Source organism: Toxotes jaculatrix, chromosome 15, assembly GCF_017976425.1.
Source record: "Toxotes jaculatrix isolate fToxJac2 chromosome 15, fToxJac2.pri, whole genome shotgun sequence".
NCBI lineage: Eukaryota > Metazoa > Chordata > Actinopteri > Toxotidae > Toxotes > Toxotes jaculatrix.
In genome coordinates this window covers 17,897,728-17,924,268 of record NC_054408.1, presented here as the reverse complement: position 1 = coordinate 17,924,268, position 26,541 = coordinate 17,897,728, and the positions used below count along the sequence as shown (strand labels likewise).

Sequence of the window (26,541 nt, the reverse complement as noted above, 5' to 3'; positions counted from 1 at the left end):
CGCCTCCCTTCGGAGACGCACCGTGCAGACAGCAGGATATGGCACAGTCGCTAAAATTGGAGTTATTCTCTGTCCATTGCATTTATCTTATAGGTCGAGAACAATTCCACCGAGTCTGTTTCTCTTTCTGTATAATGAAGGACTGTGATGGTGCTTTATCACTTGAACATCCTCATCCCCAACATTAGCTCTGATATAATGAGGGTTACTCAGAGGACGGGGGCCCTCTCTACAGAATGATAAAAGACCCAAGAGTGCGCCGGTGACACTGCATCGGTCATTAGCCTGACTCACTTTGCCCTTTCATATATTTCTAAATAAGTGCCTTCCTGTGGGTTTAACAGACCACCTAATCTGCCTACTTAGAGGTACAGGGCGAGAGTAGAAATCCAGAGAGGTGAGTGTCAGGCAGGTAAATGTGCTTATCAGAGCTGTGACATGTTTAGCTTCTCCGGTGGAAATGCTGCCACGGGCTTTCAAACCTGGTAGGTTTCACAGGTGATATAAATTGTTGGGGATTAGTGTATTTATGTGAGGCATGCAGTAAATGTGGAATAGAGGATGCCATTAAATTTACAGCTTTTAATTCCCACTGATTTTTTCTCCACCTTCTCCCTTCTAAAAGGCGAACACTGAAATTAGGAATTCACCTGGTGTTGGCCTGTAGGATCAATACTTGTAAATATACAATTCTCTCCAATAAGAGCTGAGAAGTAACATTCTTATCTCTGATGCTGTTAAGATGCACAGCCTGGAGCTGCTGCATTGCCAACAAACAGGCGATTGATTTGAGGACATGAGGGATACTTGAGGCGTTGACACCAAAGGAGGCTTAATGCTAAAATAGTGCTGGAAAAGATGGACTCTCTGTTCCCAGGAGGTTATAGAAATATCACTGCAAATCATGCATCCCTGCAGGAATACTACAAGAGATGTCAAAATAAAGCAGAATAAGGTCACTATAAATTCATTTTTGAGTAAGAGAGACACAAACAAGTCCCTGCAGAAATACTGGAGGAATCTGTTTGGTAGATTTTTGTCCTCTTCCTGTTTGGATCTCAGTGGCAGTGAACTCATCAGAGGGTGGAACACAAACGGCTTTCTCATGTTTAGCTACAGAGGACATGTAGTCATGCTAAAAGTCAGCGGTGTTCCCTCCCTTTTACAACAGGAAGACACTTCCTCTAATCCTTCACAGAAAAATATTTTCAAAGTGATCCATGGTCAGTCTTTGACTGGTGATGTAGTCAACCCTGTTTTCACTTTGTGAAATGAGTTTCACTGACCTGGCCACCCCCAGGGGTTCAGCGATGAGAGCCCACGACTGGTTCATCTGGAGGGTGCTGTTACACCATTCCTGCCATGTAAGATAAGCATGAAAGGTTAATAAAACTGGTAGTATATCAGTGTCACATTGAAGGAAAACAGGCCATTGGCACTCATTTCTAGATGGCAGAGGAACAATCAATGCAAAGTAAGTATCTGGTGGGTTATTTGACTAAACTGGGCCACAAAATGCCCCAAAGATACGTAGAAATGACAACCATAACATTCCACATCAGTGGTGAATGCCAAAGTAGTTGTACAGCGTCCATACATCAAGTAGTTCCATTACCTCCAACAGCCAAGGGAGGGCAATGTGCAATACTGAGTCTTCTGGTGAGAGGCATTCACTTCAACCATTCTAATGTTTTGAGGGTTTTCACAGACAAAATAATGTCCAGTATTTACAAAGAAAAAAAGCATTTATTCAGCAACACTCTCACTGCAGAGAGATAGAAGCATACTCACAGTAGTAGGAAGTAAAAGAAAAAAAGACATGTTACAAAGAATGGTTCAGGCAGTGGTAGAAACATCTTGTTCACTGTAGCACTTAATCTAACAACAGTTAAGAAGTTGGCACCCTCATCACAGCTTTGCTCACACAGACAAAGAAAGGTAGTACGGTTTTCTGGTAAATGCACATACACTCAGGTAAGTAACATACATACTGTACATCCACAAACATAGTTTGATTTTTTGTAATTTTGTTGGCACAAATAGTTTCAGAATCTCCAGCGTGACACCACTGAGCATGAAGTCCACTTCTTAGGTACTGGAAATGTAGTGCATATCGTTCAAAAGACTGAGGGATTTAAAAAAAAAAAAAAAAAGGAACATCAGAATTGATCAGATTTATAAGCAGCTACTGACTATAATGGCATCATGGATTATAGGTGTTATGGCCTCCTGGATTGTCAACACCTGTCTCACAGCACAGAACCAGCAAAGACTCACTAACTTCAAGTCATGTAAAACAGGAAGTAATCTGCACCATGAGAAGGGTGGAAAAGGCCAGATTACCTGAAGATGGCAGTGCACCATGAAGAAAAACAGGTCCACTCTCCCCTGTTAGCCACTGCACATTTACCTATGACAAAATACTAGAAGCAAAATTACAGCCTTTTTTTCACAGCCTCAAAATATCTAACACGTTAAAAATATCTACCAGAAACTTGGGAGTTTTTCTGTGATTTATAGTCACTAAAGATTTTAACTGCAAAAGATTGTATGATTGATTTCTAATAATCATGTAAGGCCTGGTAATGGAAATGAATAACCCTGTTTGGCAACAAATCCTCTGATTGCACTGAGTGATTCTTCTGTGGTCCAAAAAAAAAAAAAAATAACTGGACGAATTGAAAAAAAAAGTAAAGCTTCAAAAATGAAGACATCTGAAACTTCCAGCTGTCATTCCAAACATGATCTGAAGTCATCAAGACTTGAGTCTGGACCGATGAATGAATGAGGCCGACACCATCAACAGACAGGACACTATCATCATTAATGATAACAAATATGACAGACAGCAGCATTAGAGTTCTTTGTAAATCGATGATCATGGGGTCTATACTAAGAAATACATAAAGTATGCAGGTTAAGATTAAGAGCAGGTTAAGAAATTAAGAGCACTGTTTACTTGACAAAGACTCAACAACTCTGGTGTAAAACACACTGAACCACAGTCAAAGGCAGTAAAATCGTTGAGTTAAAACAGTGGAAACTGTCTTGAGCAGCAGAGTTAGTGTCAGTGGCAGTTTGGTCATTGGCTTACTGTGAGCCATCAAGCACTGCAGTCCAAGTCACAGTCACAACAGTGGTTATCTTCCATTGAAACAGCTACTTAGATTTTGTCAATTAAAATTGAAAAAAAAAAAGTGATTGAGACTGTTCTAGACACTAAACTATAACCAGCTATTAAAAAAGATTAAATTTCATTTGAACGACAATGGCAAGGACGCTCTGCTTTGTTCCCGAAGTTCCTTTGTTCACAAACAGTTCAAAGTAAACAGCATCTCTCTTTGAAACTCTTCTTGTTCTTCTTGTTCTTTCCTTTCCCATTTTTGTCTTTGTTTTCTGACATTTTCTTGCCACGTACTTCACGCATCAGGTCAAAGAATACCTGGAGAGAAAAAGGGAAAATCAGTTAAGAACTTAGTCTTCTCACTCTCATAAAATGTGAATCTAATATAAAATCCTTAATTTGAAAATAAATCAATTTATAGACCTATGTATACTGGGTGGCCTTTAATATGTCACAGCGCATTGTGTGTGTGTGTATAGATGCACCTTGTCGACGTTGGCTCTGGTTTTGGCTGATGTCTCGACATACTGGACGCCCCACTCTTCAGCTTTCCCTCTGGCCTCTTCCACAGATACCTTCCGGCGCTCCTCCAGGTCCGACTTGTTCCCTACCACCAGGAGAGGGATCTTGTCCTCTTCTGCCTTCACCCGCAAGATCTGCTCCCTGCCAGCACAGAACAGATGTATTGTGTGCATCTTTGGTACTTTGACTACTTTTCCTTCAGTAAATGTGTGAGTGATCTTTGATTGAAAAAAATGCTACAGTGCTGTTGACTAAAATTTGCATTTGAGCCTCACTGTTTTGTTCATGCTGAGGATGAAGAGAAGCTGTCTAAATCCTGTCAAAACCTTCCTGCCACAACGGATCCACACTGACACGTCTCTACAAATTTTGCATAACACACTATAGAAAACCATTAAAGCAAAGCTGTAGTGCAGGTTCTATTTGCTGAATGTACAGCTCATAAATAATCTTCTTACCTGGATTTGCATTACTAATTTAAGAGCTGGTACTGGCAGAAAGATGGCGGGCAAAAGAAAAAAATGAAACTTTTACATGGCTGCTTTGGGCCACTGCCTATTATACGACACATTCTACAACAAGAATGTAACTGATCAATCAGAATGACATGCATCGTATCAGTGATGGTCACCAGTACCTGGGGCCTTCACCAATACACCAGTCTAAAACTCTCAAAGCTCATGGAGTGAAGCTCAAATACCTGCTCAAATTTCCATGCATTTACATCACATCAGTACCTGAACTCAGCAGTGGCAGCGAAGGACTCGAGCTCTGTGATGGAGAAGACCAGTAGGAAGCCTTCCCCGCTGCGAAAATAGTTGTCCCTGATGGCAGCGTAGTCCTCCTGGCCTGCTGTGTCCAGGATGTCAATCTGGACCTCCTCCCCATCCAGAACCACCTTCTTCCTGTAGCTGTCTGCTTTGGTGGGCTCATAGTCCTCCACAAACTGGGGATGAAAAGATTAATTGCCTTAGAGATTCTGAAGCTTAAAAGATGTGACAAACTGCATTTACATGCATCAAGCAACGGTGACGCATGAGCATTTACTACATGCAGCTGGTGTAGACAGCTACAATGGTTAAAATGGATCTGAGCCCTCCAATGGACTTCAGACAAATGACTGAAAATTCTGCTGATGTGCTGCTTGCTAGCAGAGAAAAAACTGTGACTGTCTCTGCCTTCACTTGTGTTGAGTGTTGCTGTCAGAGTAAATCACTGTGGTCAAGCAGGCAATGGACTACAGAAAAGTGTCCTATATACCACAATCCCTGAGTTGTAAATCTTTTAGTAGTTCTGCAGCACTGTGATATAAGAGCCACTGCTGCTCCTACAATCATGCTCTTACTTTCATGTAAAAGATAGCAGCTTCTCTGTTTCCTCCATTTCGAATTGATCATTCCTTGCTATTGCTTCACATTAAAAGCTTTCCGCTTGTGAACCACTGGAAGGAGGGCGTTAAATTTGAAGCCTTTGCAGGAAGTGCTGACTTTTTCAACCACCAGCCACTTATTTAGCCAGTAAAGTGATGTTTAGATTAGGACATTGGATAAATAATACAAAAGTGAACAGGTCAGACCAAGAGGTGCAGGTGTGGTCACCTTGAACCCACAGCAGTTTTCACGTTGTTTATAGGGGTGTGCTGACTCACCTCATCATACATGAACTGCAGAGTGAGGGCTGACTTCCCCACACCTCCACTGCCCACCATTATCACCTTGTGCAGTGCCAGAGAGCTCTGGTTTTTATTTTTACTGGTAGCCATCACTGGATTCTTCCTTGTGTCTTTCTCACACACTCACACACACACACACACACACACGCACACACACACACCCAAACACTCTTTGACACAACCTGTGAATGACATAAGTGGAAATAGATTAGTGCCAACGGTAAATAAACTCCATGTAAAGAGAACAGAAGTGTGTGGACAAGTGGAGGGACAGATGGCAGTTGCTACTTAACAGCTTTCACTGTGACAGTAACTTGCTGTGCCAAGGCACTAGGCTTTTCTCCAACAAATCTTAAATCTTCACCCCCACCCTTCACATTAAAGTGCCAAATTGCCTACTCATGAATCCTAGAACTTTATAAAGTTAGCCATCAAAAGGTCATTGCAGCTGATCAGTCGTAATGAAGCTATCATTCTCCGCTGCAACACAGCATTTAGGAATACATTAAAATACGGAATCATGTGCTAAACTCCTTCAAAAGAAGACAGACGTCACTGCTCATCTATCTGCTCCATAAAGGCCCTGCCCCCAGAAGGTGAAAGTTTAGAGTCAATTGCTTTCGCCTGACTTCACAATATCTTCTATCTCTGTCGGACACAACTTCCAACAGAGTGCAAACTGACTGTGCTGTAAATGCCTGCCAGGCATGTCTTGACTTGAACAGCCTCTGGACGGACAGGAAAGTTTGTATCAGGAGTGTCAAGTGTAATAAACAAATTTTGTTTTTTTGCCTTACTTTTCTGTTCATTTCTAAACACTTGTCTGATAACTGAAAGAAGCAGATAACCCGAATTTGATATCTGCAAAAACCTGCTGTCACTTGAGGTAACAGTATGACACAGTAGTCCATATTTAAAACCTTTAGAGTTCAAAGGTCCGTCTGTTGTAAAACAACTGTTACAGAGAATGTATGTCTTCTGTATGTTGGCTGTAAGTAGCACACATCTCCACTAACTGCAGACCTTCAGTTTCTTTACAAGTTAGATCAACTTACTGGAAATAAAACTATGAATTTATTGCAAAGCAATGAAAAATATTTATAGCTATATTAGCTGACATTACCATAAAAATGATTGGGCATTGGCAAAAACTTCAATACCGAGCATCCCTAGTTTGATGGTAATGGTACACTGCATTAAAACGATCATTAAAACAGCCATCAATGGCTGTTAAAATGATCGTTTAATCCTTTAGACGGGCTCTGGCATTTTGCCTTTTATTGTAATGGTCGATAGTTGTAAGTCAATGACAGAAAATGTGACAGGAATGAAATCGTCTATTTCTGCATTATAGGATGTATCTTTCCCCAAAGAGACTGTTTCTAGGAGATTAACCGAACAGCCAATATCCTGTGTTCTTACAATACAGCAGAAGTCAGAGGCCCATCACTTCCTGTAGAATTCTACTGCCTTCTGTCTGTAGTTTGTGTTAACACTCGCTGTTGTTATCTGGGCAATCCCTCTGGACAGGTCAACAATCAGCAATCACTCTAACCCAACACCCAGCTACTCCTTACTACTGCCTATGTACAGCTAAATACACAGATGAACAGATGTCCGATTGTATAAACACAATCTAATGTCATCTTGAGCTGAGAACCAATAAAGCAGGAGTTGTAACAGACACTTTGACTTGGTATCTTGGGAGCCTCTCTGTCAGATGACTCAATACTCTTATTATCACTTCATGGGAAGCATCCTCTTCTTTTCCTTTGCCTTCTCTCCCTCCCTCATTTTGTCTCAATCTGTAGGAAGGAAAACTTCTTCCCTCCTCTTAGGATGTCACACTAATGGAGGCACTGAGCTGTTTCATATCATTATTCATAATCTGCTCCTCCCTAACAGTAAACATTTCACTTCAGCTTATACAGCAAAGTTCACCAGACATGACTGAGCAGAGAAAACAGAAACTACAAATGCCAAAATACTGCTACTATGATGATTTTCATGTTTTTTTTTAACTATAAATGAAGAAAAAATGTCACAGCACTACAAGAAGCCCATGAAAGATTTCAATACTTATTGTTTCACACAAGCACAAACAGACAGGAACAGTTTCTTCATAGGTGTGCAGCTGTGCATGTGAGCTTTTGATGCTACATTCTAGCATTGTCCAAAAAGCAGATCATGTGATTTGCATCAAATGAACCTCCACTTCAGCATGCATAAGCTATAGTATGACGACGGTGGATGCTGAGGATGTGGCATCATGGTTCCACTGTCTCTGGCCAGGAAGTCTGACCTGTGCTCTTCCTGTCTTTGTTATCAGTAACCAGGCCAGTGAAAGGGCTGATAGGAAGGATATCCACACAAACATACACACACAGAATGGCACACCTTCTGAAAGGGCATATGCCAAACTCAGCACTTAAACATGGGGGTGACTATTTAAATTATTCACTTGTAACCCACTTCCTTGTGCGCATGTACACACAGATTTCAACGCTATGAATAAGGCAATCAGAGTTAATAAACTGAAGACAAAGAAATGCTTAGCACAAGAAAGTGCTTAGTGCAGACTTTCCAAAGGAAGCTCAGACATTTGGGTGGGGGTGTGGAGGGGTGGGGTCCTGCCATATTTCCACCAGCTGCAATTCAACACAAGTTGCATGCAGGGTTAAAATGGAGGGCACTGGCAAAAAGAGGAATTAATATTTAGTCCTGACCCAGATATGGAACTCCAGTCTGCTCTGTACTGGTCCTTTTCAGGCGTTGACGGGCTATGGAGAGGGAGGGGTACAGCCTAAAAGACCATTCTGGTTGCTAAGCTCCTGAAATATAGATGACACCAGTGCAGTGTGTGCTACAGGAATTCATTAAGAGTCCCTTTGGAGAATGGGCCTGTGTTCACTTCTTGCTCATTTTAACACTCTGGCAGGGATAAGCCAAGGTTTGCCAGGGCTCACACAGATACTAATAAAAGAATACAGCAAACAGACAGAGCCAAAAAGAACCCATATAGAGGCTTTCAGGTCTTTCAAATAGGCCATTTTCTTCAAATTGTTCCTGACCACCAATCACCCATGCTCCTTTCTAGGTGTACTTTGATTGAGTAAGCAATTATCAAAATCAGCTCACATCTACTACAAATTATTTTAGCATTAAATCAGCTCATTTTAATGACAGGAAAATGCTGACTTGTGAAAGTATGATGAATGTATCCCTTCTTTAATCTCATGTTCAGAGAAGTTCAGCTCTCTTTTTTTTTTTGTATGATGAAGTGTTAGCATAATGATGGCCAAACTCAACTTCATGTACTGAGATGCCTAGATTCCACTCTGAGGGAAGTAGAATAAGTGGATGTGGAAATTTAAGATACCCGAGCCATAGCTGCAGGGAACCTGATGACTCTGCCTCTCTCTCTGCATTCCAGAGGTCACAGGGATGAGGGGGATTTCCTCTCCCTATCTAATGGAAAAAACAGTGGCTTAATAGCAAGCCTCCGAATTCCAAGGATCTGAGAAGGAGATTAGCTCAGTGTAGCTATTTCTCTCATCATCAGTACTGGTCAACTGAGTCAACCGAAACTCCTCAAGTTGGCCTAGTGTGGGTGTGGTTAAACTGAGACACGGTGATGTAGCGGTGATGCTATGTGAATATCCAGAGGTTAAAGGATGTGATCTCATTTGAGGGGAGAAAATTATGGTGAAATTCCTCTCAAAAATGTTGTGATATTCAGCCTACTTTCCCAGCTTGTTTCACCTCTCCATTTTCCCTCTTACACCATTCTCTCTAAAAAGATCCTCCCTTGATAATTGTGCTGCCAGCAAAGCAAAGCTCCCTCACTAATGCCCCAGCTGAAAATCAAAACTCTTGCTGTCTCCCATCCAGTTTCTGCCACTCCAGGAGTGAAAATGTTCTTCTACTCCAGCAAATGTGAAGGGAGAGCTGAGCCCTTGGATTCTGGAGAGCAACCTATCTACCTAGTCGTAATTATAGCTCGCTGTGGCCAAAACAATATATCCCACATGAGTCACCACAGTCAGGAGGTATGTGTAAGAATGGATCTTCTGTAACATGCAACAACTGGGACTCACGATCCTAAGGCCTGTTTATCACACAGAAACCAACAATGCATAATTTAACAGCAAATAACAGCACAGGCACAGCAGAAATGTATTTAGTCAAGACATTACAGTTATCATTGTCACTGCCAGTGGAGATCAGGAAATGATTTAACCCAAAAAGACAGTACACAGCAGCAAGGATGACATTCTCAAAGAAAACCCAGCAGTGCATACTAACAACTCTTGGCCAGCGGAGTGCACAGAGGAGCCTTTGACAAACTGGGCAGCTAAATCCTCTCTGTGCTCCAATCCTTCTTACTTCAGCAACATAAAGTGGGCTGCTTTTGCAAATACATCTCTATACTAAACCTTTTCTCCTTCCTTACTCATGTGGAAATAATCATTGAGGTGCAAGTGTAGTGCGGTTGTCACTGATCCCATCAATGTCCGATCAACGATTCACGCAAAACAACACACTATGTTGTGGTAATGTATATCGACAGCACATTCATTATTTCACAGTTGTAGTGTGATGCAAAAGCTTTCTTGGGTTTAGCCTGAAACACACAACAGATCATTTCAAACCTCCTGATATATTACCCAAACGTTCATGTCTTTCCCATTACCTAAGCATTCCAGTGGGCTGATTCAGGGTGAACGGAAAGAAGGATTCTGATCTCAGTGCACACTCATGAACAAATCTATTCCTACTGCTGAGTAACTCCCTAACGCCCCCTGCTACCCCTTTAAAAAAAAAACCTGGACAGTCAAACTCATTCTGTAATGCAATACTTCGATCCTAGAACAACAGAGCATACTGTAGCCTACAAATGAAACACAGTAGATATAATAAGAGAGCAGGGGTACTAAACAGGTCTGGGAAATCTGTCTGTCCTTTTCACCAACTTAGGTGGACACATAAGAATACATTTATGGGCTGAGACAGACATCTCACTGCATGTTGGTTAAAGGATGGCCTTGACTGGAAGAGTATTCACATTCAGAGTGCAGATGTGTGGAGGTGAAAGACCCTGGGTGAGGAGGCCCAAGTGAGAGGAGGGATTTCAAATTTGCCACTCTGCACACACCCTCCACATACCCAGATTGCGTACCACACACTGCATGGCAAGAAGTGTGTTGTACACAGACTACGTTTTAACACTAATTTTCTACCTATGAGGCACCGCCTACTGTCATTTAATTTCACAATGGAAATCAACTTGTTCAAACTTGAAACCTGCTTGAAATAGGTACTTCATCACAGAACAGCTGGAACAATTACTCAAGGGAAATGAAGTGATTCAAGTGATAAGAATCCCTCAACCACAAAACTTTGTTTGAGTTTCAGGAAAATTTTAATTTGACAGATATGTTGCTATGCTAGACATTGGTCTCCACTTGCTTTACAAAAACAGTATTTAGCTACAGCTAACCCTGCTAGCTTAGCGACCACAAAGGTACTCCACCGCTGGAATTTTAAATCTTGAATCCAATCATCTATGGTCACCACAATATTATGTAAAGATGATAATTGTGATAATTATGCATCAACTTGCTCTATGTTCTTTCTTTCCTATGAATAATCTCTACTTTATAAACATGTGGGAGAAAACATAGGTAGCCACAAACTGACCAAACTAATACCGTTCTTCTGCTTTCATGTTGTGTCTGTCATTTATTTGTGGCTCCTGTGACTGGGATGCAGAGTTGCATATTTTAAGGAGAAAAATGTAGCCTACATATTTAGCCTCATAGCCTAACCAGGAGCCTAGCTAAGGTGAGCCAGGCCCCTGGGTACTAGATGCCAGCGGTGGGTTAAGGGGAATTGATGCATCAAAAAAGTTATCGTAGTGTTCTGCAAATAAATATTTGCATAAGCTGTTCCTCTTCCTTGTCGGAAACAGGATGTACTGCTTTTCATAAATGGTGTTATACACATAGCAAACACACCTACTGTATATGTCAAATGAGCTGCCTTGGGGGAAGAAAAATAACTCTGCTCTTACAATAAATAATTAACTCCCCCATAAGTGGAAAAATGTGTACTTTTAACAAAACAAAAATGAAAAACATTTTGTCAAACTTTCAAATAGCAAAAGGATTTGATTCTCTCTGTTCTGTAAGATTTGCTCTTGATGGTTTTTTTTTTTTTTTTTTTTTTTTTTACTTTTTATACTTAATGAGCAAACAGAAGGAAAAAAAATAATTTTCCTATGTATCTGTCAAACAAGCATTGTGAGATAGAGCCTATATTCTGTCAAACGACCTGTAAATATCAGCTGCATATTTTCTGTGTATTCTACATTCTGCACAGCAACAACAATTTCTTTTAATTCCTAGGGCATGGTTCATTTGGTACTTAAGTGACAGTCTCACAAAATATATAAACCTCCCTTCCTCCCTGCTGACAGAAAGCAGACAATTGATGGCGGCTTGGTATGTACTTATCTACATCACCATCTCCTGCACATAATCACTCACTTTAAGAGTCCAGTGAAAAACGCCTTGCACAGGTCTTTCTGCCCTTACCCTCCATTTGCTCTGCCAACATCATTAGCAGATGGTTTTCTGACTCCCGTGCTATTCCACACCCAGGTCATTCAGAAACCTCATCAGAAAATGAAAAACTGATCAGAACAACAGATTAAGCTCCTTGATATGACCAATTTAGGCTGTGCCCAAAACAAGGGAAATGAAGCACTGCAGAAACCATTTGTAATATTCTGGTAAGCTGCAGTAACAGGAAGGAACAACAGGGCTTAGCGTAAAGAGAATCATTCCAGTGAAGACAGGGACATGGTGGGAGGACAGGGATAAACACCCAGACAGTCGTGACAGAGAAAGCGGAGGAATGCAGGGCCAGTTCAGCCTCATTCACAAGATCTTTCTCCACCTCTGATCTCACTGCTTGCTGAAGATCAACTATGCAGAAAGCTGTCATACGCAATCCAGCTGTGTTGTTGTTTGCATGAAGCGTGTAAAATGCTGCCAACACTGGTCAACGCCACTGACATATGATATTAGTCTGGATCTCACTGGAGAGTTTTTACTTCCTGTGATGGTCAAAATGCTGTTTCAGTTTTTTTTTCCTGAAAAGTCTGAAACAGCAGTTTGGAAAAGAAATAATTATATAGTGTGGTGGGGAAAACACTACAAACTAAATACTCAGATGATGTAGTCATAAAAAATACCACCCTAATAAAAAAACAAAAAAACAAAAACATTTGCAACATCTTTTAAAAGCCTGGAACCCTACAAGACTGCCAAACAATTGCTAAAGGTGTTTCCCTGAAGTCAGTGGTGATATAGCTGACTTGAATCTGACTCACAGGTTTAACCATCCAACAAACTTTAGCTGGGGATATACAAGATGAGTTTTTCAGACTCTGAAATGTGTGACGACTCACACACACAACAGCAATTTTCACTAATCTTGTCTTTTTTCAGTTGGTTAAGAGGTTATGAGAAAGTACTGGGACTACACACTTGACATAAGCGACTGACTTCAAATCTGAGATCTAACTCAAAACTTGAGTAAAACTGTAAACTTGTAAAAACTGCAATTTATATTCCTATTATTCAGAATTGCATTATTCATAAATAACAATAGCAAGCTGTTAGGCCTTACAAACTCAAATTATTACCAGTTAGCAAAAAAATGAAACTGTGCCAGCTAATCAAGCTTGTCTCTTGTTTCAACAAAAAAAGAGTACGTCCTGCTAACTTTGAATCTTAATCTGTGATTCAGAAAAGAGTAAAACTGTTCTGTTAACTTTTATTATTCACTTGTTCAGTTGATCAAAAGTCCAGTGGGTTGTTAACTTAAGTTACGGTATTTAGAAACACTGTTAGCTTATTGACATATGCTTCCTAGAATGTACTGTATAAGGAAGGTTAAAATTAAATAAAATAACAAAATAAAACAATATTAGCCAAGATGAATATCCTCAGCACTCGAATCATGGGCATTATATGGAGAAATACTGTCCCTCTGTAACTGCTGGCACTACAGCAGCAGCTACCATGAGGGATAAAGTTGGACACAATAAATGATGAATTAAAAAGAATCCAAGCTCATTTGTAAACAAAAAAAATAAAATTAGTACAGCATTAAGATTTGTGTTACTTTAGCGTAGAGTAAAGGAAAAAATATTAATAAACCCAAAGCCTAGACTAAAGAAATTAATTTAAATCAACTAACTCAAAATGTTACTAAAGTTTTTGGCATTGATATTCTAAGTTGTCAACCTTTTCTTTTTTACAGTCTATCAACTTACACATACAAGTTACTGAGAACAACACTGTGGTCTCTAGCATGACACCTGCTTATGCCCGTTTGTTATGTGTGATCAGCTGGTAACAATTCTGCTGGCAAGTAAATGTCATGTTTACGCCCAAGTCAATTATGTTATAAATCAAACAAGTTGCAATGGGTCTCAGATGCAGTAGCAGAGGTCTCATTAGCTACTGGGAGTCTAGTCAGAGATTCAACGTTTACCTCAAATTCCACCACAAGACACACTATGATTGATTCAAGCATGTTTAATCCCACTCAGCAAGTCTTCAAGAGGCCACAAGTGGAACAGTGGTCTCAAGGTTTAAGGTGAAACAAGACAATAAGAGAATAATCAAGAAGTAATCCAGATACATATGACACATTCACCTTGTTACAAATTGCAGTGTCATTATATATTTGATTTTCACCAACCATTTCCAATTGCACTTACACACACTCTCTGACGAGCAGAGATGATTAGCTGTACAATGAATTGGGTAAGTTATTATTTGTTGTCAAGTAATCCCCTCCGAGTTTTGAGAGAGGCTAAACAGGCTTGAGCCTCTTATCAAGGGAAATAACAGCTTTAGCCTAGATGGCAGGCATGTGTATGCTAACAGCTGATTGAGTGATGATGAGTCTTTCTTGGCTTTCTTTCAACCCTTTATTCAGGGCATATTTATGTTTTTTTCTGTTCCACAAGTGATTGCCTTGTGCCACATTTGTCAAAGCTAATGTCTCAGTACTGTGAAATCTGTCAACAACAAACAAGCTTTGGTTATGGAGAATATTGCCTGAGGGATGTAATGTATAGCCCTCAGATGAAAGCCAACAAGCACTGACTGGATAATCAATTACTCTTTCTCTGCACTTATCGAATAACTGACAAATCTGGAGTGGAGTACATCCCTAATGCATCTCTGAACCACAAAATCCCATATTTATTCAGTAAAGAAGACTAAGCGAGAAAAGATCTTAAAACAGTAAACTATTTTTTTTAGGTTGTTTCAGTCTAGTCCTTTCTTGACCTTGATACATATGAACCAACCAAAAAAAAAGTTAGTATTATTTATGAGATGGAACAATGCTTTTCCACTACTACCCTCAGCCCCTTCATCCTGTGGCTAGAAAGAGCTGATAGGAACTGACAACGTTACAGCCATCTGCAAAATGGAGCATTAGTAAACACAACAGTCACTGCTCAACGCAAAATACATGTTGCTAATCCAGCACCCTTAGACTATACTGTATACATGTAAACATTCTTCAATGACAGTTGAATAAAACGTTTAAATTTCTCTATTGGTTTGACCTTCCTGTATTTTGACACAGTGGCCACATAGTCAATTGTTCCCAAAAAGCAGGGCCCTTGCACCAACAGAAGACCCTACAAAGTAAGAGATTTAACCTTAGCCTAACCCTAACTTCATGATTTAATTGAGTCGATTAATCACAGGGGAAATAACGTTTGGTAATTCCAATATTATGCCACAGAATTAACTAATACATGCTTAGATGCTATGGAGGAATAAAACTATTACTAGTCTGTGCACTGTTATTACAGAAAGTGACCGTTTTGCTGACAGTTAGGATTACACCAACGTTAGCTGAAGAAACCATGAGCCAGTTTGGGTGTGTCATCTCAGAAGGAAAACTTCGGCACAGCCCAGTTGGAGTCATTCCCAACAAACACACATTACAGCTATTAACAACTATTTAAGCCTACCATTATCTTAGCTAAACGCCAAAGTTACAACCGTAAAACACAGACGTAACACAGAGGTAACTCCTGAGTTTACTCTGGCGTTGTAAGCTAACGACTAACGGCTGCTGACCCTCATCACCAGAGCTCATAAACACGGACTTTGGTTGTATAGCTAAACAACGTACCGCAGCGCTACGACATTAGTTAAATGGATACAGACACGGTCACACATATCCGTTCATATCATTTATTAAAGTCTCGGAGCCGCCACAAATTAAGTCCACGAAAGTCCACATCAGTAATAAGGCTAGTTTACCAGCGACTGGTGGCTAACGTATCCATAACTTACCTTAAATGTGACGCCTCACGTAGTGGTTGTGTTGTACCCGTTTAACGTAGGCATTTAAATGACAGCTAATTACACAAAAACAGTAACAGAAGCAGACATTTAAACAAGTCAGTTAAATCCAAAACGAATTAAGGGTCTAGCTGTACCTATTTTATCATAAGTGTTCACCCCTCTGGGTCCACTGGTCTCTCATCCTTCCTTAAAACAGGTGTTTATTTTCCCACTTCTCTAAAGGCTTTGTTAAAAAAAAAAAAACACCCACTTATTCCGCCACATTAAGACATTTCTGAACCCTTACCAACGTAGGATTCGTCTTTCTGCCCTCGGTCGATGCTATCTTGTTGACTGCATTAATAGAGCATATCGAGGCATTGGCTTTCCAAACGCAAACCGCTCCTGCAACAAAAGCCCCACCTTCCGGATGTAAGACTCTACAGGATGTGACGACATTATCGCAGCCCATTCAGCCTATCACATGGACTGTGTATGGAGAGGTCTGTCATCGTTTTTGATTTACACTCAGGCCATTTACAGAATACAAGGGCTGCTTCTTGCTATCAGCTTGATCCAGTCTATTCCACGACACAACTTAATCTTGCAATAATGAACAAATAAATAAAACCGAATGAAGCATTCTACACATTTCTGCTCTGCAAAAACCCAAAGCTATTCAGTTTTTATCATGGAAGATGAAGAAAACCAGAAAATATTCACATAAGAAGATGGGAACAGAAAATATTGCCAATTTTTGCTTTAAAAATTACTTACCATTGAGTAGAATTGTTGCAGATTAATTTCTCTATCACTCAACTAATTGATCAGTCAACAATTTGTTGCCCCTCTTAACTTCTAAACTGAGGCATGTTTCGTGTGTGTGTTAAGAGATTTCAGTACTGTACAGAGATTAATAGAAATAAGTGGATGTATTTCGATACACATTTCCAAAACGGTAGCAGATTTTGCAGAAGGGTTAGCTGTGAGGTTCAGAACAAGTAATCTGTAGTAAACTGGATTAATGTAAAACCACTGATAAGGCCTTTTAACAATAAAACTATAGCTAAACCAATCATCTTTGGCTAAACATTAATATCAGTAAACCTTTAAGAGTTCCGGCTTCCATTTAAAAAATGCCAGTAAAATTGTAGACTGGTAGATGACACCTCCTGTAGGGATACAACACAATTTCTGTCAGCAACACAATATTATGTTTGATAGAGAATCACATTTAACTGATTTTATTTTGCCTGAAAATCATTACTGTAGAGAGATCAACAATAAGTCAGCTTCACTTTTTAGCTAAAGAAAAGTGAAAAGAAAAATACTATGTTGTGATAACATTTTGGCCTAGATTAAGTCCCATAAAAATGGACATTAAAGGTTTAGTAAAGCATGTAGTCTACTGTGACCCAGTACAGGCATTGCAATTTTATTGCAGTGCTGCAACAGTACACTCTGCAACCCCAAATGAGAATAAGTGAGAGTAGAAAATAAATGGAAGGATGGTAATGGTACAACTGGGGGCTTTTTTAGGTCACATTTGTTGAGTTGACTAAAAACATGCCACTGTGCTCTCCCAACAGATTTTGTTAACACAGGTATGTAAGACCATCGGCCTCAAATGAGAAAAAGAATATAAACATCTGCTCATCCAGCATGTTTTTCTTCACTTTATCGTTTTTATCGTCTTAACTGCAGCAGGGGAATGGTGCACATATGTACAATATGTTTCAGCTCTCAGCCCTCTAGTGTATGGCACTGATGAAGAGCACTTTGTGCTCAGTTTTTTTATGCTCTAGAGGTTTTTCTCACATACATTCTTGAGAATGGATATACAAAGAACATGGAACACATTCTTGGTTGAATATGTAGATAACGAATTGAACATGTAGTTAAAGAAGTGATGTGTCTGTTAACAGTTTTGCTCTCCGTGTGAATACAAATACTCTTTACATCTATATATTATGTAGGAGCACAACCTATGTTAGACTTCATTTCATGAGGAAATTTCAACTCAATCCATAACTGGAACTGAAAGAAAAAAATAATGCATTAGATGAACTGTTTATATTTAGTGCCCCCCTCTGACATTAATGAGGATTTTGACCTTGTAATTTTTTTTTTGTTCTCTTCCCATCCTATGCTTCAAATCACTGAGCTTTTGGAGACCAGGCTGAGTAAAGAATGGTGCTACAAGCGCTTGATCTGCCATGTTTGTCTCTTTGCCTTTCTTATCTCTCTGATTTACACACCTGAAATGTTAATGTACTGTATTCCCCTGCTGCTATAAAGAAGGAAGGAAAATAAACTGAAAAACAGCCCAGAGACCTTTGCATTGTTACTGTTATTTTAGGTCATATTATGCCCATAGGCCCCAGGCATTTGGAGAATCCCTGGAGAACCAAGTGCTGAACTGAACCGTGTGGATCCCTCTGTTTACAATTATATCCTATTAAATATCTCTTGGCTGACTGAAGTCGACAGACAGGTTGTCCCACAGCCCACAGTCTCAGTACTCTAAACTGGCAGGGAGGCAGCGGACATTGCTGAAGCCTTGCTGCCCCAGCCAGATAATGAATCAGGTGCTTAAAGTTGTGTGTGTGTGTGTGTGTGTGTGTGTGTGTGTGTGTGTGTGTGTATATATATATATATATATATATATATATATATATATATATATATATATATATATATATATATATATATACAAATGCTAATATCAGCTTAACAATTTGAGTGAAAAGCTGAGTCTTTAAAAAAAATGTGCATGAATTTAAGAATATCTTAGAATTTGTTATCACTGCATGATATGACAATGTTCCAAAGAGCTTCTTGTGGTGTACCAGAATGCTTGGCTTTCTCAGTCTTCAGGTGCCCCCATAAATGTTAAATGGGGTTGAGGTCAGGTACTTCTTGGTCAGGGTTTAGTCAGCTCTAAGCAGGTGTCCCACTCCCACGCCCCAAACAATCCCAGACTTAAGATTTTAAGGAAATCTGTTTCACTGTGGGTCTGATACACTGTGGTATCATTCTCTCTCCTGTTCCTCTCCTCACAGACACCCTTCTATTTCTTCTCAAACTTGGATTCAAATTTTTTTTTTCAGTCATCTGCTGTGAAATGTTGGTATTTCTTAGCCCAATCCAAATGTTTGGCTTTGTTTCCCCTCATGAGAAGTGGTTTAGATACTGATCAGTCAGCCTTCTTTTGACAGCACTTTTGCTTACTGGAGTCTTAAGTTCTTTATTAAGCAAATTCAGTATCTGTGACAAATTTCTTTTCTATCTGTCAGAGAACTAAGCTTGATGTATTGATCTTCTGATGGTGCAGTCTGCCTGATCGTGCTTTAGATACAACTGAACTTGAATTCTAGCATTTTCACTTTGTTCTGATGCCATTTTTTCTCACATTCTGCTGAGTAAGAAATGATCTGCTAGAAACTTGAGGCACAGTCTTATTTCAACAGGTAAACACTGGCTGCAAGTTTAGTTATTTGAAAGTTACTTGAACCAGCCCAACTAAAACATTTGTCTAGAATTTGATTTTCTAAACACATTTTCAACACAGCACACAGATCTTTTGCATTGGAGTCTGCAATGCAAAAGATTTGCAAGATAACAGGAGCACTGCTTTTCTTCACTTTTTGTCTCACTTTTTGTCCAGACAAGCTGACACAAGTGTCCAGAAGGCTTGCTGACATTTATGTCATCCTCTGTGTCGACCACACTGTACCTCCCATCAAGTGTAAAAATGTGGATCCTGATGGTGTTCGGCAGAGCCACTCCAACTTCCAACAGAGAAAAAACTGGTCTGACTTCCTATGTGCCAGTGTGAGCAGAATGCAGCCCTTCCAGGGTTTAGCTCTGCTCCTTTCCTTCACTGCAGGGAAGTGCACAAGTTGACCTTGACTAACTGGTTTAGATGAAACCCAAAAAGCACAGCAATCAGGTGTCTGCAGACTCATATGCGCACACACACAGAAAAAAAAAGCTGGCGGGATGATATGAGACCATAACTCAACCCAGTCAGGCTCAGTGAGGGGTATAAAAAACAAAAAAACTAAACCTGAACTGCTGTTTTAGTGCAGATGGGAAGACTGTCACCTTTGGCAGAGGATGATAAGATGGTAAGCAGAAAAAATACAGACAAGAAAAAAAAACCCTTTAGGCTCCAATTTGGTGCACAGCCTCCACTCCTGAGCAGTCATGGTTGCTAGAGAGTGCCAGACACCTGCATGGTTTCGATGTGGTGGCACTTTTGCCTGCACAGCTGTTAGACTTCAAAGGCTTAGAGCTGAGGCCACACTGCCTACAAATACACTGCCAGAGTATTCTCTGTTCATATCAGCACTCACAGTCTCTATAGGCACAAATTCAGTTCTACAGAAGATTGACGCCTCTGCTTTCTTGCACTGCCTCTGCCAATGGCATTACAATTAACAAGATTGAGGGAGAACAATTAACAGTCTGGGCATAATTACTGAGAACATTAATTATCATCTCCACTAGGTGGAGCCAGAAAACCCATCTTGATAAGATGCTCAGTTTCCTCAACTGGTCATTTCATCTCAAAAGCCCCTCTCAGACTCGGAATCTAGATTTATCTATGCTCTCTACAGCTTGGCTCATTCGTAGTATTCCCTGGTTCGTTAAACTGATTTTATTTCCTCGTGCATACAAAATAATATGTTATTTTAGTGCTGCCTTAAAAGGGCAGAACATTTAACAGCTCTAATAAACGTATTTCACCGTGTGTGTGTTGTAGCCAGCAGAGTTAATGTGCGAAAGGGGTTGAAGCCTCATTTAGTTTTCAGTATCTTGAATATACAGCTTCAGTCTAAAGGAGCACTAAAAATGTCATCTGGAGCTTAAAACTTTATCATGAAGCTATTCCTCCCTCAGTTAAAACAATCTCAAATGATTTAAATTACTATTCAGATCAGTGCACATACAATGTAGACATATTGTATTAGCAGTGAACAGGGGACTTACAATGTCTGGGAAGATCTTTATTGAAATGTCAAAGATAACTTTTCTGCACTTGACAGCCTGCACATTATGAAAGACAGAAAATCAACTTTCTTGCATATGGAATATTTTTTTGTAAATGATACAAGCAGACATGATTTAAAATACTGCATTTCAACATAGATGATGGCTATGAAGTGATCTTACTATCCTGAGCCAAAATGGCCATCGCTTTTTCTAAAGTTTCTCCTTTTGAAAAGCTTAAATATCATTATTCAAAACTGAATAATATGGCTAAAAAGTTTTATCGCACAGATGCAATGAAATTCAGAATTCTGGTATCAAGGCAACCCCACTGTTAAATCTAATCACCTTAAACTTTATGTTCTGCTTTGAAAATAACCAAGTAAAAATCTATTTTGCTCACCTCTAGAGACTGAGAGCTTTAAATCAGCATATAATACTGTTGTGATGCTGTGTATGATCAGACTGTCACCTTTAAATCATCAGTTCATTATTATTATTCTGTTCAAAATACTGGAATGAGCCATACTGTTTAATGAGCTTGCGTCACAAACTGTCACAAACCTATAGAGGCAAAAATGTCATCTATGTCATCGTGGCTGTCGCGGTCTGTGGTCTGAGGTGTCGCCTCGTATGTAGTCCTGCCTCTCTGATCGCCCTCCAGCAGTCCAGACACTGATAACTCATTCCTCCATCTTGGTCTCTTCAAGCCTTTCTTTTTTACACTAGTTTTGACTGTTGAAGACTTCAATCGACTCCTGAGTGACTGACAACGGGTTCTCATGCGGGCACTTCTCCTCACTGCAGCAGAGGAGCGGCAGGTACTTGGCGCTGATCCTTGAGGAAATAAAGCCCAGCAAGTTTCCTGTCTAAAGCTCTGCAACTTCCTCTGGACACTGAGGATGAGGACAAATTGTATAAACATGTAAATCTAATATTGTAACTTTGCCACAGAATGCTAAAAATAAACCATTTCACCTCAACAACTTCATATTCTGTGATGTTGCTCTTACTTGTAACCTGCAGCCTCCAAGCACTTCATCTTGTGGCACTTCAAACGCAGGAAGGTTAAAAGACGTTTTTCCTTTTCCATCCTCCGGGATTTGCACCACAGGATCATTTCTTCTAGACGGCCTGCCATGTCTGTGAAAGTAGTAGCTGCTCTCACTTGTTTCTTGAATTTTTGTCTCTCAGCTTTGTGAGATCCCTCTGGGAAGGATTTGCCCTTGGGGTGCCAAAGCAATCATTAGTTAAGACGATCACAGAACCTGGCAATGAAATATTCTGTATATAATATCAGAAGAAAAAAAAAAAAAAAACTTAATCTGGTTTGCTCACATACCTCTGTAAAGTTCCTGAAAATCTTGAGAAAAGGCTTCATGTCAGTGTCATGAACTATATCTGGAAAAATAAAAACAAACAAGTGTAATGTAAGTATAATGTAACTACCATTAAACCATTACAGCTCTATTCTAACCAGCAGAGTCAAAAGAATGTTTCACACAAGTAGAGTACATTTGTTTTTTTATCTACTCATACTCGTATTTATTTTTCATGCCAGTAGATCAAAGAAAGACTCAGAGAAAGGTCATGTAAAATTACATAGATATGTGTAAGCGCTATACATGTTACAAAAGGGAAGTGTCTTTTAAGACAGTGTCATCTAACTGCCCTGCTTTAAGTGCTTCATACAAAATAATGAATGAAGCTTCTCACCTCTTTCAACAGCAACACCCAGGTCTTCTTTAACTTTCCCTGTTTGCCTCTGCTTTTTGCCTTTAGCCAAAAATTTATTTTTCTTCTGCTGCTTTTCCTTGTGGTTTTTGGAATGGGAATCATGCTTTGATTGTTTGATCAGTAAAAATGCAACAGAGGGACCCAGGAACTGAGCCATGTCTGCTGGCAGGGAGAAGTCTGTGAGGAAGGGCATGGGCTGGGCATGGGCTACTTCTCTGAGGAACTCAAGGAGCTGCTGGTACAGAGTGGACAGGCTGACCAGAACACCACGGAAAATCACCCTGATGGGGCACAATGACAGGTGGATTTAGACCACGGGGCTGTTCTTTGAACAAACACAAATCTAAGTATTTCAAATGCAGATTTTACCTAAATCTTACTTAATGTAAATTCAGAGCCAAAAACACACAATGTATGGCGTATGTTCTAATTCTGCAACTGCCTGTATCTTGGAGATGGAAGAATGAGGAAAAACACTCACCACAGACGACTGAGCATGCTGGTTATCACCACATTCAAGATAACAAACTCCTCCCATTTCATCTGCTGCTTTGCGAGTCTGAAACAAATATCTGTTAAGGGGCAAATCCTTTAAGTGACACAAAAGGGCCAAGAGCATTAAGCTTCATTTGATATCTATATTTGGAAACACGTGACATCTTCAGAGACTGCTATCACATGACTCCATGTCTGGAAAGGATACACAAAAGCTCTGCTGCAGCGATTCAGTGTGCAGCTCATCAGCTGGGCAGCTCCCAGCACTTTGAGACAAAGCCACTCCAGCATGGGTTGACTTGGAACATCACACTCACCAGCCTTGATGCTGAGACCTCTGAAAAATACACATTCACAAACATCCCATGATTACTCCAAGTTAGCTACTTAGTACTACTTAACATTATTGTACCCCTGAATCTAAGTGAACCAATTCAACCAACTAGATATGTCTTGAACTGGCATGAAAGTAGTTGTGTTTTAGTTGGTTTGCAGTACATCACACTGAACTAAAACTACCTACCTCTGAATCCTGTTGGGGCACAGCTCAGTCAGCTCCGCAAGAGCCACGTCCAGCTTCATGTTCTTCAGCCTATTTATACATTGCTCAACCTGTGAGAGATAAGACAAAACATCTAACACATGGCTGTGATTAGATCTGCTACTCTACTCCTGCTCTAAGGCTGTTTACAACACAGTCAATCCTGAAAGACCGGAACGTCCCCCATCACCAGGACTAAAGCAGATGACACACCTAGTAGCGGTCAGATGTGGAGGTTCTCACCTGTTTTAAACCCTTGAACGTCTTGTTTCCTCTGTAGCTGTTGTTAAGGATGTACAGCAGCTCGTAGAGTAGCCGTACCTCCGTTTGAAGAATCTCACTGCGGAGCAGCTTAAGGACCTTCTCGTTTTCCGCCAGCAGGGTTTTAACGCTTGCACCTGCAAAACAGCAACCATGTCACATCCGTATGAAGGTGGATATGAGTTGATTAAGGTGTAACACCCCCCCCCCCCCCCCCCACCCACCCACCCTCACACACACACACACACACACACACACACACACCACAACCACCCACGTGGACTGCAAGTGATATCACGCAGCAAAGTATATTTGGTTTGTTATCATCAGAAAAACGCATCGTACCTGTTGTTGAGGTGAAGTGTATACGCACACTGGAAACAGCGCCAGGAAAGGTAATATTTACCCTGTTCCACGGTTCTCCTGCCATGCTTCTCTACAACTAAAATAAAACCATACGCGGAAGTCAGCCAGCCAATTGTATTCGACTACGTCAGGGACGTCAGAGCTCACGTTAAAGGCGCAGCGCACGGAGTGACGTAAACTTACCTGTCTCACGGCAGAGGGTTAAACAGCTGGGTCATCTTTAACAGCATGGTTAAACCTAGCTTTTCGGTCTCATAAAACTAACTCCAGTTCAGCTGCAAGACAGAAGCAATTCAAGTGACATGCTTACTAAATTCCTGGAAAGCCTTTACTTCATACGGCATCTATGGCAGGAAATGTGCTCAATGTTTACACTATAATCAGTGTTGCAGTCTGGTTATTAGATTTTTTTTTCTTTTAACTAAATATTATGACATATAAATAAAAAGTACATTATGCACTGATATTTGGCCCTGTTCACATCAACACTACAATACCATTAAAGGTTAAATGCGATTTATTATTCATTTTTATGCTAATGTTGATATGTTAATATGTAAACTATGTATTAAATCTTATAAATCTGGGTATGCCTCTATTTTTAGTTATTTCTACTGCTGTTTTTGATATATTACCACTGTGCTTAATTTTTGTACCTTTTAGCTTGCGGTATCATCCAACCAAGTTTTGTTATCTCTCTGTTGCTTACTTGATGCAGGGTGATAAAATGCACTGTAGTTTTTCATTTTCGAGAAGGAGGTCACAATTTGCACTGTGTAACAAATATGCTTTATTCAAGAAATTTACAAAGAATATAATTTTTAAAAAGATGACATTAATTAATCTATGCAGCATGTTTATTCATCCAGCTAATGACTTGTAGATTCACTTCATCCAGCACAGACTCTTCGGACCTTCCCTTCACTGTCAGCCCATGGCTGCCTCCTTTTAGCCAGAAAACGTCAGCTTGAGCTTTCAGTTCTGTTACCATCCCATCAAAAAGGACCTTAGCAAAGAGAGAAAGCAAAATTATTGTTGTGGCACATGTTATTAAAAGATCATGGATTAATCAGAACATAGTACATCTAAAATGGCAAGCTTTGGCCAACGTTATACAAAATAGCAGTGGACTGGGTTTTCCTATCTGCAAGTTTAACATAAAACTAAGAAATATACTTCTAAAATAGCAGGGGCTAACTCTGTAAACACATACAACTGACAATTACAGAATGTTGTGTACAGTGTGTGACAGAGATGAAGAAGGAAAAGTGTTACAGCTGGAGCAAGAAATACATGGAGAAAATACAGTGTAGCAAAGAATAACTATATACTACAAATATTAAATTGCAGTTAGCTCAGTATAAATTTCCTCCAACCAATCCTTACCCTATCACACATATTGTCCTCAGTGCCTGAGACAAACAGCACAGGCATGTGTTCAGGCAGCCCCCTGAGGTCTTCACTCCGCTGGCGATGGGTGTGTGTCTGTCCTGGAGGGTGCAGTGGGAAAGAAAGGCAGATGACACCCTGCACTGCATCCTCTGTTTGATCACTCAGCTGCCTGGCTAAAGCTGTGGCAGCACGACATCCCATGGACCTGCCTGTGGACAAATGTTTCCGAGACAAGAAATCCCACTCACTGAGAGCTACAGTATTTAATTGTATTTACTCATGAAGACTGTGTTTTGAATGTACAGTATTGATTTTTGGGGCAGTAATGGCACATGTGCACCCATGTATCTACTTCATGTGATATACAGTGAGCCTACTGCCTTACCTCCAACGAATATGTGCTTGAGGGTAAACTTCTGCAGTGATTTCAAGTAGTCCTAGGAGGAAAAAGCAGCTTATTGACGCTTAATCATAATGTTACAGCGCCACTGAAATGATTTAAGACAGCAGCTGTTCTTTAATGAATGAAAATGCCTACCCACACAGCGTGGTAAGCCTTCACTCTGTAAACTAAGTTTAAACCTTTGCATGTGAAACGGAGACAGAGGAAGCCACTGGAAGCTAAGGCGTGTGCCAGAGAGACCAGGTGTTTGAAGTTCATGTCTCCTCCAGCACCATGTGTGAGTATGACGGCTGTGTGAACGTCTTTCACTGAGAAAGGGACACACAGAGCTGCATCCAGATGCTTTGCCCCAAACGGCACCTTCACTGTCTCCTGAGAATGAAGAGGTAAATTACTGAGCACTAAAATTAGCTCGCCTGTTATTAACAACACCGTTTCCCATCGAAATTCAAAATCATACAAAATACAGCCACTATTACTTAACAGCTTAAGTTGGTGTTACACCGAGCTCATACCTTAGTCTACTTTACAGATGCTAGTGTTTGATATTTACCTCGTCAAACTTGTCCATTACAAGATGTTTCCTCTGATTTCAAACGTTTCATGACTGCTAATGAGTGACACCTAGAGTTTGGGAGTGGTCAT

At 40.2% G+C, this 26,541-nt stretch overlaps 3 protein-coding genes across 7 annotated transcripts; all 3 read right to left on the bottom strand.

Annotated features, from left to right (window-relative positions):
* Window positions 1-1,726: 1,726 nt before the first annotated feature.
* Window positions 1,727-16,146, bottom strand: ralba (v-ral simian leukemia viral oncogene homolog Ba (ras related)). 3 transcript variants are annotated; one of them, XM_041057183.1, is made up of 5 exons: window positions 16,014-16,146; window positions 5,295-5,500; window positions 4,384-4,592; window positions 3,610-3,787; window positions 1,727-3,442 (listed from the first exon to the last, which is right to left on the bottom strand). In XM_041057183.1, the coding sequence occupies exons 2-5, from the start codon at window positions 5,406-5,408 to the stop codon at window positions 3,320-3,322; spliced, it is 624 nt and encodes a 207-aa protein (XP_040913117.1). In that variant the 5' UTR covers window positions 5,409-5,500; window positions 16,014-16,146; the 3' UTR covers window positions 1,727-3,319. The 3 variants fall into 3 exon arrangements, with proteins under 3 accessions (XP_040913117.1, XP_040913119.1, XP_040913116.1); XM_041057185.1 differs by lacking the exon at window positions 16,014-16,146 and adding an exon at window positions 15,862-15,878; XM_041057182.1 differs by lacking the exon at window positions 16,014-16,146 and adding an exon at window positions 15,716-15,821.
* A 4,557-nt stretch (window positions 16,147-20,703) lies between these two features.
* nepro (nucleolus and neural progenitor protein) lies at window positions 20,704-24,209 on the bottom strand. The gene is made up of 9 exons (XM_041057356.1): window positions 24,081-24,209; window positions 23,718-23,872; window positions 23,457-23,545; window positions 23,142-23,270; window positions 22,920-22,997; window positions 22,418-22,719; window positions 22,044-22,102; window positions 21,715-21,926; window positions 20,704-21,597 (listed from the first exon to the last, which is right to left on the bottom strand). The coding sequence occupies exons 1-9, from the start codon at window positions 24,163-24,165 to the stop codon at window positions 21,258-21,260; spliced, it is 1,449 nt and encodes a 482-aa protein (XP_040913290.1). The 5' UTR covers window positions 24,166-24,209; the 3' UTR covers window positions 20,704-21,257.
* Window positions 24,210-24,879: 670 nt separating this feature from the next.
* tex30 (testis expressed 30) lies at window positions 24,880-26,498 on the bottom strand. 3 transcript variants are annotated; one of them, XM_041057549.1, is made up of 5 exons: window positions 26,450-26,498; window positions 26,032-26,268; window positions 25,879-25,930; window positions 25,488-25,702; window positions 24,880-25,107 (listed from the first exon to the last, which is right to left on the bottom strand). In XM_041057549.1, the coding sequence occupies exons 1-5, from the start codon at window positions 26,465-26,467 to the stop codon at window positions 24,946-24,948; spliced, it is 684 nt and encodes a 227-aa protein (XP_040913483.1). In that variant the 5' UTR covers window positions 26,468-26,498; the 3' UTR covers window positions 24,880-24,945. The 3 variants fall into 3 exon arrangements, with proteins under 3 accessions (XP_040913483.1, XP_040913484.1, XP_040913485.1); XM_041057550.1 differs by having other exon boundaries at window positions 25,488-25,591; XM_041057551.1 differs by lacking the exon at window positions 26,450-26,498 and adding an exon at window positions 26,412-26,444.
* Between the last annotated feature and the right edge of the window lie 43 nt (window positions 26,499-26,541).

Excerpts from the sequence above, each read along its gene's own strand:
- ralba (XM_041057183.1), bottom strand. The coding sequence starts at position 5,408 with ATGGCTACCAGTAAAAATAAAAACCAGAGCTCTCTGGCACTGCACAAG. Across the intron at positions 4,593-5,294 it reads TGCAGTTCATGTATGATGAG|TTTGTGGAGGACTATGAGCC; the intron begins GTGAGTCAGCAC and ends TTTCATCCCCAG. Across the intron at positions 3,443-3,609 it reads CCAGAGCCAACGTCGACAAG|GTATTCTTTGACCTGATGCG; the intron begins GTGCATCTATAC and ends TTTTCTCTCCAG.
- nepro (XM_041057356.1), bottom strand. The coding sequence starts at position 24,165 with ATGGCAGGAGAACCGTGGAACAGGGTAAATATTACCTTTCCTGGCGCT. Across the intron at positions 23,271-23,456 it reads TGCCCCAACAGGATTCAGAG|AGGTCTCAGCATCAAGGCTG; the intron begins GTAGGTAGTTTT and ends TGTATTTTTCAG. Across the intron at positions 21,598-21,714 it reads TTGGAGGCTGCAGGTTACAA|TGTCCAGAGGAAGTTGCAGA; the intron begins GTAAGAGCAACA and ends CCTCATCCTCAG.
- tex30 (XM_041057549.1), bottom strand. Across the intron at positions 25,931-26,031 it reads AGGCTTACCACGCTGTGTGG|GACTACTTGAAATCACTGCA; the intron begins GTAGGCATTTTC and ends TTTTCCTCCTAG. Across the intron at positions 25,703-25,878 it reads CAAGCACATATTCGTTGGAG|GCAGGTCCATGGGATGTCGT; the intron begins GTAAGGCAGTAG and ends ATTTGTCCACAG.